Source organism: Magnolia sinica, chromosome 3 (genome assembly GCF_029962835.1).
Source record: "Magnolia sinica isolate HGM2019 chromosome 3, MsV1, whole genome shotgun sequence".
In the NCBI taxonomy this organism is placed as follows: domain Eukaryota; kingdom Viridiplantae; phylum Streptophyta; class Magnoliopsida; order Magnoliales; family Magnoliaceae; genus Magnolia; species Magnolia sinica.
In genome coordinates, this window is record NC_080575.1 from 4,263,483 (window position 1) to 4,276,381 (window position 12,899).

Here is a 12,899-nt window from a genome sequence, read left to right on the forward strand (position 1 = left end):
CAATGCAACTTCTTTCATTGCCGGTCCCAAGCCCGGGTAAAGGAGGAGGGAAAAGGGCGTCAAGGTGAGTTGTGTCATTTTCTTCTATTTTATTTTACATACAACGTTAATCTTCAGGTCACTCGACTAATTTTCAAGTCACTTGACTAATTTTCAGGTCACTTGACATAGTCGGCATGGCCCACACTTTGTTTGGTTGTAAGTGAAATTGATCTATGTACTTTCATATGACATGATATTTTAGAGGTCAGGCCAATTATCTGTCGTCTCCCATTAACTTTTTCTTCTCTTTGATTTCATGCTATATTTTTCTAGAAAATGAAGTTCACTTTAGCTGTAAAATAATCCTTTTGCCTACAACAGAAGATATAATGCTGGTGATGATATATGCAAATGGGACATAACTCAATGGCCATATTGAACTGCCTGTTGTTCTCATATGTGGTGACTTGCCTGATGAGTGGATTTTTAACTCAATGGCCAAATGTACGGCTGTGGTGCTAAACAGTCCCATATATTTAAATAGTGGCCAAAGGGACTGTTGCATTAACAATTTTCCACCAGAAAACAGAGATTTTCAACTAGAATAGAAGACAAAAACACATCCTAAACTGTTAAAGAAGTTCATCATGCCACACATGAGTGTGTGGTGGTGTGTGTGCACGTGTTTAAAAAAAAAAAAAAAAGTTCATCAAGCCACACATGAAAATTTTGGTGCTTGATATAGGGAAAAGATATAATCATTCCATTTATTTGCAAAATGATCTGTTATGGGCACAATCACTAAGCAGCTGGTAGATAGTTATATTTGTTGCTTTTCTCAATGATGTCCATTAAAATGCTGCAGGTTTCTCATCTGTTCGCTGAATGGTGTCGGATTTGTGAACTTCCTGGTATGAATGATGCATCTTATGCCCATTATATTTCACAATTGCAGCAAAGTGGGCTACTTAAAGGTGACGATTATCACAGATCGCTTTTTCTGCATACTTACGGTAACTTTTCATGCTTATAGTTATGTTTGCAGGAGATCTCCAAATCATTGGAAATTTGAGTTTTGTGTTTTCCCTCTGTAGTCTCAGGAACTTTCTGTGACACGTTGTCTATTCTCTGAGGTGACTAATCCCTATGCGTTGTCACTACAATCACCTCAACAAGCCCATAATCTCTCGTTTATTGCCATTGATATGTATTCAAAGCTTGTGGTTTTAGTTCTCAAGGTAATGATGCCTATGTGTTTGTTGGTAATTTGTCTGTTATACCAAATCTTGCTAGTGACATCAACCTCAATAAACTTTTTCTGTACTTATTTTATGACTTTTCTTTTGTCCTTTTTGTCCTTTTTGTTTGTCGGTAATTTGGTTATACCAAATCTTGCTAGTGACATTTTGGGTCACCGACCAATGGGCTCACTTGTACAAACTGAAAATCGAAATAGTACTCTGTAAGCCTTCAAACAGAACAATGTATAATACATGTTGTACATCATGCATACCAACTGTTGGATGAATTACCTCACTAAAGAACGTTTTGTGTGGATCTCACTTGTGGGGCCATCTTTCTCTATCGATGTATGGGACCACATGGATGTATGGTTGAAGACTATACCATTGATGCCCCTTTGGATAAAAGTAGAGCTGGTCTGACCATTTAAACTTTTCTTTCATCATTATGTGTTTTTACACCTTATAGATTTGATGAACTTTAACCAATTTTGCTTTTAGCCCTGTTTGAGGGATACCATTCCGATGATAAAAATGCAATTGCCAAAGTAATTTTCAGTCTGTCCAGATACATAAGGATCCATCATAGGGATGTTTCAGATCATCAAAATATACAATCATGTGTGCTTGGCTTGTCCATAATTGCTTGAGCCAAGAAATGGACCTCAACCACTAATTATCCTTATATCGAATGCTTACACAGATGCATTGAGGTCGGAAAGCCTCGAGCTTGTGCAACCCAGCTCTCTTACAATCCAACACAGGCCTGGATAGAAGATGTGCAATATCCAAGCTTTCCATCAGGTGGTTCCCCACTTCTTGATGCCACAGTCCAAAAATCAGGCAAGTCCACTCCATGTAAGGATCACCAAAAGCAAGGGCCCCACACCCTTGGATTTTTATTTTTTTATTTTTTTAATTTTTTTTTCTTACCAATCTTCATTGCTTCAATATAACGAAGGGTTTCCATAATGTTTGACTTGTATTATGTATTTATCTTTGGTTGTAAGATGCTTATTCAAAGTGGAAGTAACTATATAGAGTGTAGGCTCAGGGGTCCACAATGCTTACATGGATGCATGATCAAAGCTGCTCATCAGGTACAAGCCACTATATGGCTTTCCTTGTGCTGAATTCAGGTCCATCCACTCATCTGATGGGCCAAACATTTATATTAAATGCTGATTGTCCATTTCTTCTGCATATGTTTAGCTCACCAGATCTATGATTGACCTGATTCTTGGATCCAAGGCATAAGTTTTGTGTGAGGTTAACTTAAAAAAAAATAAAATAAAATAAAATTGGCTGACATTCGTAAAGATCACACATTTGTGGAGCCTTGCCAACCACATGCACCAAAATAGCATACAGGTGTGAGGTAAGAGCTTTCCATCAAATTGACCATTGTGTAGAAAACAAATGGATGTCTAGAATAAACCTGCCTCTGTTTTTTTTAAAAAAAGTTTTTTTTTTTCCCCTTGTTAGCTTGTTAGTACACCCCACTGTCAGTTCACACATCACTGTTAGCCACCCCCACTAGGGAATCGATACCAAGATCTCAGTGTTGAAACGAGGTTTCTTTCACTCAGTCTACCACTTGAGCTATGGATCAGGGTGTCTATGAATAAACCTGTATTCACTCAGTCTACCTCAGTGTCTATGAATAAACCTGTATCAGCCATCCATTTCTTTTGTATATTGTCTCCAACCTGAGCACCAAAATTGCCTGATTTTTGTGCAAGAACATCCAATCAATTTCATCCAATGTAATTATGGAACGCTGGGACCTCATACACATCTTCCATATTGGCATGTGCGGCTACATGTGGACGGGGACAGCTCCATATGCGTGTAGGCTTAGCAAACATCTGTTTCATGCTTACTTAATATGGTATTGATTTGTTTGGTCCTTGTATATGATTTTTTCCTTTACAACGTGTAACTCCCAACCGCAGTAATGTAATTTTTGTCATCAATATGAAACTCTTCTAGCTAGCAGCCAGTACGTTTAGATTTGCTTGCAGTCAATCGATGCTTTGAAAACCATTTCAGATGAGATTAGTAATTTCACATCCCAATCTTAAATTTGGATTGTGTTTGTCATATTTTTACAATTTTACGAGTTCTCTTTTTGTTATGACCCAACCAAATCTAATAAGAAGTTCCTTCCCATCAAATCTTTGGCCATCTTTTTTCTTAGACAAGTGATATTTATATTCTTTTCCTGTCTTTTGTAGGACATTGACCGTCAGATTAGAAGTTTCATTCTGTAAGGTTTTTGGAGCATCTTTCATCTATGGCAGAGCTTATCAAATAAAAGTTTGTGTCTCACAACTGCTGGCCCCACTTGTAAGTTGTAACATCTTTCTCAACACTTCAACCCAACACAGAAGGAACTTACTACTTCTATTTTCTCCATGATTAGATTTAGACCGGGCCAAGGTCAATCCAAGACCGACCTGGGTCTGTGACCAGCCAAAATGGACAGGCTCGAGCCTGGCCTTGTAATCTAATAATTGGCCCAACCCTTGATGGTGTCAGCTGATCTTCTGATTAATTTCTTGATTGATCATAAGAGCTGTAGGTTTGTAATTTTTGGGGTTTTTTTTTTTTTCTTTTGAATCTCTCTGCTTTGTTGATGTGACAACCAACCCTTGATGGTGCCATAATTCATTGGTCTTGAATTTCACTAAGTTTGTTTAGTCAAGCATTTGGTAATTACATATTATAGGAAACAATAGTTTTCAGAGCAATCCAGATTCCAGATTCCAGATTCCAGACAAAGAAGGGTTGAGCATTAGCATGGTTGATCTCCTTGGGCGGGCTGGTTGTCTCAATGAGGCCTACAATATGAAAATCTTAATTCATGTAAGCAACCTTATTTCTGAAAATAATATTCACCACAGCGGATCTCCATGATAAGTGTTATGATGCTTGTCCATATTACAAGTGGTTTTGCATCTCCAACTTCGCTTGTCCCATTTTCATTGATAGGCATGCTGGTTATGCAGATACTCGACAATCTGAGCGCAGGGAAACTGAATGAGTGTGCTGAGAATCAAGCAAAGCTTCAGAAGAACCTCATGTACCTGGCCGCCATTGCAGATTCTCAACCCCAACCACCCCCGATGCATGCTCAGTTTCCACCCAATGCTGCCATGCAGCAAGGTGCCCGTTACTTGCAACACCAGCAGGCACAGCAGATGACTCAACAATCACTCATGGCCGCCCGTTCTTCGATGCTGTAGGCTCAACAACCACTGTCTGCGTTACAGCAACTGCAAGCCTTGCATAGCCAGTTGGGCATGAGCTCCGGAGGGAACAACGGACTCCACATGCTGCATGGTGAGACTGGAGTGGGAGGGAATGGAGGCCTTGCAGCTGGAGGTTTCCCCGACTTCTGACGCAATGCTGGAGAAGGGATGCAGGGTGCAAGCAGTGGAATTACAGGTGCTGGCAAGCAAGATCCCACGAGTGCGGGATCTGCTGAAGGGCGAGGTGGCGGTGCAGGAGGTCAGAATGGAGACGGGACTGAGCCGTTGTATCTGAAAGGCCCTGACGATGAAGGTAACTAATTGATTAGGGGTGGTGGTGGGCTATGTGAAAGATAGTGTCAGTAGGCTGCTGTTAACATGTAGGGAGTTTTAGATCTAAAGACGAATCACTTGTTAGAGCTTTTGTGTTTGATGGTGATTGTGGGCCACTAAAACATGTTTTTAGTTTTCTTGTAAATTTGTAGCTTCTGTAGGGATGGATGGTGCTTTGATCTTACTTCTTTCCATATTCCCTCCAATCCTTTTTTTTTTTTTTTTTTTTTGAGTTCCTTGCTAAAGTTTGATTTTATACTCTCGCATTCAGGATACAATTGGCAAATGGTTGCTGATAAATTTTTTTTATTTTTTATTTTTTATTTTAAAAAAAACTCCCCCTTAGTAGCAAGCCTTTGTTCGTTAGTCAATCTGAGATTTGGTTGGATCTCAAGATAGAAAAAGGAGAAGACAATTTGAGTCTTTAAATTTTTATTTTTTAAAATAAGGATTCAAAGAAGATTTGAAACTCGAACAGAAATGGGTTTCATGGAAAACTTTTATTCCTGTGTCTGTTCAAAGAAGACAAGGTAATGTGATGGCCGATTGCATAGTATTGGAAAGAAAAGGTGCACCTTCCCTTTATTTTCTTTTTTCTTTTTGTAACTCTATATGGTGGAGCTAACCAAATGTTTTACTCTTACAACTGGTTTTAGGATTTTGCAACTTTTTTTTTTTCATTATAATGTTTCATACATATGCTCACGGTCTCAGGTAGCTGGAGGCCTGGCTGGCGAGACACCTCACATGATCAGTGCTGCAGTCAAAGGACTAGCTCGCTTAGCTTATGAATTCTCTGATCTCATATCTGCAGCTTACAATGTGCTTCCATCCGCATTTCTCCTCCTGCAGAGAAAGAATAGAGAAACGGTCAGTCTGTCCTCCCTCTTTCTCAGCATAATGTGTGAATTGTCGGAATTTTTAGATCTAAAATGACTGCCCCAAAATCATAATTGTTTCTATCTGTCCTTTTCATATAAGCTTCTCTGATGCCTGCTTAATGCAGGCTAATTTAGGTTTGCTGAAAGTGTTGGTGGCCAAATCACAAACTGAGGTGTTACAGACACACTTGAAGACTATGGTTGAAGGGTTGCTGAAGTGGCAAGATGATACCAAGAACCATTTCAAAGCCAAGGTCTGCATCAAGGACATGGGCATCAAAGTAAAGAGCCTGCTCTTTACCTTCCTGAAAACAGAGTACAAGATCTCCAGGAAGAACTGCAACACATTCTGCAGCTTCACATGGAAGTGACCGCTGTCTCACACACTTGCGCACATTAATCCACTCATCCTCCTCTGCGCCAAACCCTGAAAACTGAACCCGAACTTCCGGATCTCCCGTATCAAACATTCTATGAGAAATGAAGGTTGAAACATCATACCATGCACCATCCCTAGCTGATTTGGCTTCAAATTCCATCTGAGTTTTATCTAAAGCATGCCTTCCGGAAGGAACAGAAATTGGTGCATTTCTCAGTGGAACTGAATCATCCTGAATCGTAGAAATGCTTAGCTTCCCAGGAGCCTTAATCAACTTTGCCCGTAGAGCATACCTTCTGTTTTGGAACCAGTTCCACACCTGCTTAGGTTGCACAACAATCTTTCCAGCTCTATCCGCAGACGCACTGAACTTTTCTGCAAGAGAGCAGATGGTCTCACGGGCAGGTATTGCATTATTGACTTCTTGCAAACATGCTTCCATCTCCACCACCTCAGTGGAGGTGAAACGGAAGGCAGGGTCTCCGCCGTGTGGAGGTCGACCCATTCCCTGATCTGATTTAGAGTGAATCTCTCGCCTCTCGAAGCGCTATTTCTGTCTGAATAACAAGCATTGTTCAAAATCTAAGAACCGTTTTTTTTTTCATCAATCGTAATGGATTTTCCTAAGAAATTCAGTACATTGAGAAATCTCTCTCTCCCTCTCTCTCTCTCTCTCTCTCTCTCTCTCTGACCTTTCAACGCCCAAAGGCCCTACCTCGAAATTCAGTACCATTGATAGGCATACTTAATCATTGATAGTTATATGCTAGTTAATGCTTCTGCAAAAAGGTTTGCATGCTATGATGCTTATGATGCAGTTTTATCCTTGAAGAAAAAGGGAAGAAAAATCTGTCCACATATTTTTAAAAAAATTCCATAGCTATTCTCCTCCATCTGCTAGTTACAGGTATTTATTGGTTCCTTTTATTTTATATCAAATTTATTTTTTGGTTATTTTATTTTGTTTTGTAAACTTTTGTCTCTGCATTGGTAACTGAAGGTGGAGCATTTGGGGTGAAACGTGGTAGCCCAGAGGGAGGCTTTGTTGCTTCATATGGGGATGGATATGGACTTCATTCGGTATGATTGTTTTTGCAGGAAATATTTATGACTGAAAATTTAATTTTGGATAGTGTAACTCAGATTATGAGTGTACATACTGTTTTATTAACTAACCTCTACGCATGGTAGGGTGCCGCTGACAAAGGTCCTCTATTTGGCATGGGTTCTGGTTTTTGGGGTGCATTTGAGAAGTCTCGCCTCGAGCGTTGCTGAAATCCGTTGCTTTTTTTTCCCTCCTGCTTTTCCTTGTGTCTCAATTTGTAAATTTTCTGTCCATTATGTAACCTTTCAGTCTTAGGCCCCCTGTAAATGGGGCTGGTTGTAAATGATTTACAGGTTGTGTTTGAATGCTAATTTAAGCCTGTAAAGGTCTTTTGATTTAGAAGATTCAGCCTAGCAGAATTTTTAATTCTTTGTTTTACATTGTAAATAGTTTACCGGCGTTTTTAATCTCTCACTTTGATAGCTTTTAGCGGCGTTTTTGTAGCTTTTTACTGGCGTTTGTTACAAAATTTACCCGCATTCCTTATATCATTTAGCGGCGTCTTTCGGTCCTCCCGGCGTTTCTCATAGCTTTTCACCGGCGTTTCTCATTCTTTTTACAGGTAAAAGATACAGCGACGCCCCCTTTAGCGGCACGTGGCCGACCGCTGGTAATTCTTATGCCAGCGGTTTTTAGGACTTTTAGGGGCGGTTTTGGCCGCCGGTAATGCCTATTCTTCCTTGTAGTGCTACTATATGGAATGCAATTTTAGTAACAGCACGAGTGAAAATGAGGAATTAGTTAAGATCGCTGACCAAAATGTTTCCCAAAACGACCACTTTTAATATTTTTGGTTAATAATTCATGAGAGTGGAAAGATTGAGAAGAATGATGGAATTAAGATGGGTGGAAGAAATGGAGATGTGCTTTCAGAGTTTCATGTGATCATCGTGAACCACTCAAATAGAAAGTGAATTTTTACATAATAGTTATAAGACCAACGATGCTTTTGTTGTAGACAAAATGTTAGGCAATTAAGGGACAATTAGTTCATAAGATGAGTGTAGATGAAACGAGGAAGTTGAGATGGATGAGTCACAAGACGAGTAAGGATGGAACTAGAAATGAATGCATCTGAGAGAACTTAGAAGTAGCACCAATAGGTAATAAGATGAGGGAAAGTAGACTTACATGGTTTAGTTATGTTCAACGGAGATCGAGAACTGTGCCAGTTAGAAGGAGTGAGTTGGTACAAGTTGAAGGCTTAGAAGGATGTGGATGGAGGTAGTAAGAAAAGAGTTGATGACCTATAGTCTAACTAAAGGTATGACTCTTGATAGAATGGAATGGTGGAACAAGATTCACGTAGCCGACCCCAATATTGGGATAAGGCTTAGATGATGATGATAATGAAAAAAAGATAACAAAAGCAGAGGTTGTTTGGATTGTAAAGAAAAATGTGGGTTCCGCAGAGTAATAATTACACTCATCCCATTAGTGCAATTTACAAGGTGACTATTGTAACTTGAATTTGGGATTTCTGCTTGCAAAACAAACAACCCCTTCTTTTTGGAATCCATGCACAGTGTTGTACAAGGTAATCATTATGCATATCTAAACAAAGAAGCCATATCTTGTCAGTCATGATTATTCCATCTTGTGTTGTGGTTCTTTTTGGGTTCTCACGTTGGCAATACTTTGTGTGTGACGAGACCTTCTCGAGCTTATTGGCATGCCTTCAATCTTGTATTCCGCTAATGTTTATTTCTATAAAATCGTCATCGTTAATATAAAAAAAGTAAAAGAAACAAAGAAAGAAAGTAGAATTGTATGCAATCACTAGAATGGTTGAGATTGTAAGTTGGGTGAGAATTTTCTACCATGGCCCCCCGTTCATGAGGGGCTTCCAAATGATTGGCTTGGATTCATGGACCACTATACCATGTATCCCATGTTTATGCAGTGCAAATGAGAACTAAGCATATGTGTCAAGCTATAGGTTAGATTTTTCACTTTAATTTGAATCTAAAAGTATTTTTGTGAATTGGATGGTGTCATTATTGTCCCATTTCATAAGCATTTCTTTACCTTTTTGTTTCATTTGTTTAATGTATGATCATGGGGTCAATGTATATGTCAATGATTTGCTATTATCTCTATTTCATTGGGATGAATTTGTTCCCAAAGAAGAAAGTGTTTCTTGTAAAAATCTTTCACAAGGGAAGAGAGAGGGTTTGATAAAACTTGTACGTGAATCTTTTTTGAGCTGCTGTCTGACCTCAAAAGCTACGATTATTTTACCCATCTTGCATTCAAATAGTATGCTGGGACCTTCTTGCATGACAATACTCAAATAATATATTAGCACAAATGGAAAAACTAACAGTTCCTTAATGATGTTTTCAGTTTCTCAAATCCATTTTGCTGTCATCTATTTTGAGTTCTCCTTTTCTAAATGGTTGGCACAGCAGCAATGAGGCAACATAACATTGACATTGCTCTGCAACATTGTCCTTCATAGTTACTTTTATTTTAATTTACTTGAGTTAAAACTCAAATAATATTCCTGGCATTTGAAGTCATGTCTTGAGGTCAAATATATATGCATGATGGATGCAAAAAGGTGGTTTGGTAGTTACTATTTCAAATGACCATTGTGCTTGTTTCAAATGGGCTAAATAGCCATTTCGAGCCGATTTAGTGGAATCTCTATATTTTGCTCGTTGAGGAACGGGGAGCACTTTTTTAATTCAAGGTGGGTGCTGTTTAAATAGGTTCGAGGTGTGTCCTTCCCTCAACTATGTGCTAGGAATTATGGAAAAAAAGGAATTGGTGTATATATCTAGATAAGCAGTGCTTAGTAGCAAGGCTGTTTAATTGCATCTGCCAGGATGATTGAATGGGCCTCCATCTCCTTGAGTTGCAAAGAAAATCTAGCAGAGAAATCTCAGCATAATTGGAAAGTTTAATTAGCCTTCATATATCTATTATAGGTGGCTATGATCGCCCTGCTCATTCCCGATTAAACGGTTCGTTTAATCTGGATTAGTGGGGCCTGATGTCTTCATCTTTTGTGATGTTCATGGCTTTTTGGCAATTGGCATGGTTTTTCTCCTTAACGAAATTTCATTATCAATTTCCAAAGAAGGAAAAAAGAAAAAGAAAACGGAAGTCTTATGGCCATTTGCTTTTCTAAATGGGGCCTAAGCTATGCAATTTAGTCAAACACATGGTCTTGGTGTTATACATGGAGATGAGGTGATTAGACACTGTAACCCTAGAAAAGCCTACAACTTGACAAATACATACAGTTTTTGGTAATATTAAAAGTAGTGATTGGCCTCTTTAGGCTCTGTTTATGGTAATATAGATGCTACACTAAAAAAAAAAATATGTTCTCATTGAATCAGGTGTGATAGACTCACAAGAGTTTCAACACGAGGTCATGGGTTCGAGTACCTATTGTGGTATAAAAAAGCCACTGTGGTGTGAGTGCGTGGGTGTGTGAGTGCGTGTGTTAAAAAAAGGTGTGTAGAAATTATTCATCCATAGAAAGGCATATTGTTCTAATAATGTTTCTGCTTGCCATGGTTGGGATGGTGTTGATTGGATGTTGTATAGCTAGTGTTCCATAAATGGTCTGTCGTAGATGTCTTGCTTGTTTTTGGTGCTTGAACATTGATTCTCTCATCATCAAGTGTCTTTTTGATGAGAAGGCATTCTGTCAACTTGGTTATGCAAGTTGACAGAGTCAATCCATCATTTGTAGTCAATCAATTATTTGCTTTTGCACTGTTCAGCTGCTAGGCAGGTTGGGGCTTTTTTTCTTTCCTTATTTGGAGTGGACACAATAATGGAATACTTGGATGACATTTTTAAGATCGGAAAGGAATTCTGTGGAAGATTTGCCTCTTTGAGAGCTTGTGGGGTTTGTGGAATGAAAGGAATGTTAGAATTTTTTTTTTTATAACAACATCTCTTTGGATGAAGATATTTGGAAGAGGATCTAATGCATGATTATTAACTAGGCTCTTGCCAATGAGAATGTTAGGGTTGTTCTAAATTGGCCTTCTCGGGTAACTGGGGGATCTTTCCTTTAGTGACCAGAGGGTCACTGCTTCTGTATTAGATCCACCTTGTATGTATCCTGTGCTTTGAACTGCTTTTGCTAGTTTGAATAAAATCGTCAATTCTCTCTCTCTCTCTCTCTCTATATATATATATATATATATATATATATATATAAGGATAATATTACATGTAATGTAGCTGTTTGAGAAGACATTATTTCATTAGCGCAAGCCGTTGGTGGCCATTGGTTCAAATAATTGATGAGTCAGTTTATGCGCATGGTGTGAACAGGGACTATTCATGGTCCTGTGAGGTGTGTTTCGGCATGGTTGTCATCTAGCTCAGGTTGTTGTGAATAAATTAATAAATAATTTGTTAAGTGTTGTTTTTCTCTTTTAATGAAATTTTTGTTAATATAAATTTTCGTTGCTTCTTAAAAAGAAGAAGAAGAGGATCTGCCTTTCATCATGAGTTCCCCAATGAGTTCCCCAACATAGGTCGTTTGTCTCCGGCTAAAGGCTTGAGAGTGGTGGACTGCTACTTTTTGATGGGCACCTTTGTGAGTTGGGCTTCGAGATGTAGGAGGAATCTTTTGGACATATTGAGGTGGACGAGTTTGTCCCCCTTTTGGCCTGCTTGCAGTTTGTTCACCCCACAGGAGGGGAACACCCTTGGGTATGGCGTGCGCATAGCTCAGGCCGCTTCTTGGTAAAATCCTTATATAGGTTGCTTTGTCTTCAAGGAAGCTCGAGCCAAAGAGGGGCACACTTACCACTTTTGGTCCAATGGAGCGCCGTCTAAAGTGTTTGCCTCACATGGTTGGTGAGTAGGAAAAAGGTGTTGGCTATAGACAACCTTTAGAAGTGGTCTATGATCATCCTGAACATGTGCTACATGTGCATGCAAGATGCCAAATCTATTGACCAGCTCTTCATCTTTCGCCCCTTTACCCTCAAGGTGTGGGAGAATGTTATTGCTGATTTTGATGTGTTGTGGGTTATTCCTTCCTCAGTTAGAAACCTTCTTTGGGCATGGCATGGGTGAGATGGAGGGAAGCATGACCGTTCTACTTGGCTCTTGACGTTACTGGCCGTGTGGTGGGTTGTTTGGGGGGAGAGAAACAGAAGACGGTTCCGGAAGTCCTCTAAACCTTTTGAGGTGATTGTTGAGGCTATCAAATTATCTATATCTGAATGGGTTATCAATGCTCTAATCGCTTGTAATAGGGTTGCCTTTTGGGCTGTTTTTTGGCTTTTTCGTCATTGTACTTTTTCCTGTTTTTGCTTTGGCAAGCAGGCCTTTAATAAATTTCCCATTACCCTTCAAAAAAGAAGAGGAAGAAAAGGAAAAAAGAATACATGATTCAGGATTGCTTGATGAAGCACCATTCATAAATCTTGGACCTTTACATGTGTATGGGAATAATAATTTTATAACTGTTGGTCTAGGTCACATCGGAGGGCAATGAGAACTTCAATTTCTCATATACCATTAGAAGCAGAAGCTGGTAGATACCTCAACAGTGGTTGTTTCATTAGATATTCTCTTTTTCTTACATGAACAAAGCATGCTAAGTAGCTAACATATGCATCAATGGAGCCTCTTTACAACTTTTGGTTTTGGATGGCGAGAAAATTTCATTTAAGGAAAACAAAGGGAATACAAGAACAGTGAGTGCAAATTCAAGTAGTCTCTTTTGTCTTCTTTCAACTT

General features: G+C 39.1%; 1 protein-coding gene, 1 long non-coding RNA gene and 1 pseudogene across 3 annotated transcripts; 2 read left to right on the top strand and 1 right to left on the bottom strand.

Moving 5' to 3' along the window:
• Window positions 1-1,547: 1,547 nt before the first annotated feature.
• LOC131239331 (uncharacterized) lies at window positions 1,548-7,534 on the top strand. 2 transcript variants are annotated; one of them, XR_009168138.1, is made up of 5 exons: window positions 1,548-2,081; window positions 2,234-2,323; window positions 6,889-6,977; window positions 7,104-7,150; window positions 7,262-7,534. It is a non-coding gene; the product is annotated as an uncharacterized LOC131239331 (long non-coding RNA). The 2 variants fall into 2 exon arrangements; XR_009168137.1 differs by lacking the exon at window positions 7,262-7,534 and having other exon boundaries at window positions 1,560-2,081; window positions 7,071-7,254.
• Window positions 2,763-5,016, top strand: LOC131239329 (GRF1-interacting factor 1-like; annotated as a pseudogene).
• Window positions 5,850-6,698, bottom strand: LOC131239330 (protein SAWADEE HOMEODOMAIN HOMOLOG 2-like). The gene has a single exon (XM_058236981.1). It carries the CDS (start codon window positions 6,573-6,575, stop codon window positions 5,868-5,870), a length of 708 nt encoding a protein of 235 aa, XP_058092964.1. The 5' UTR covers window positions 6,576-6,698; the 3' UTR covers window positions 5,850-5,867.
• Window positions 7,535-12,899: the final 5,365 nt, after the last annotated feature.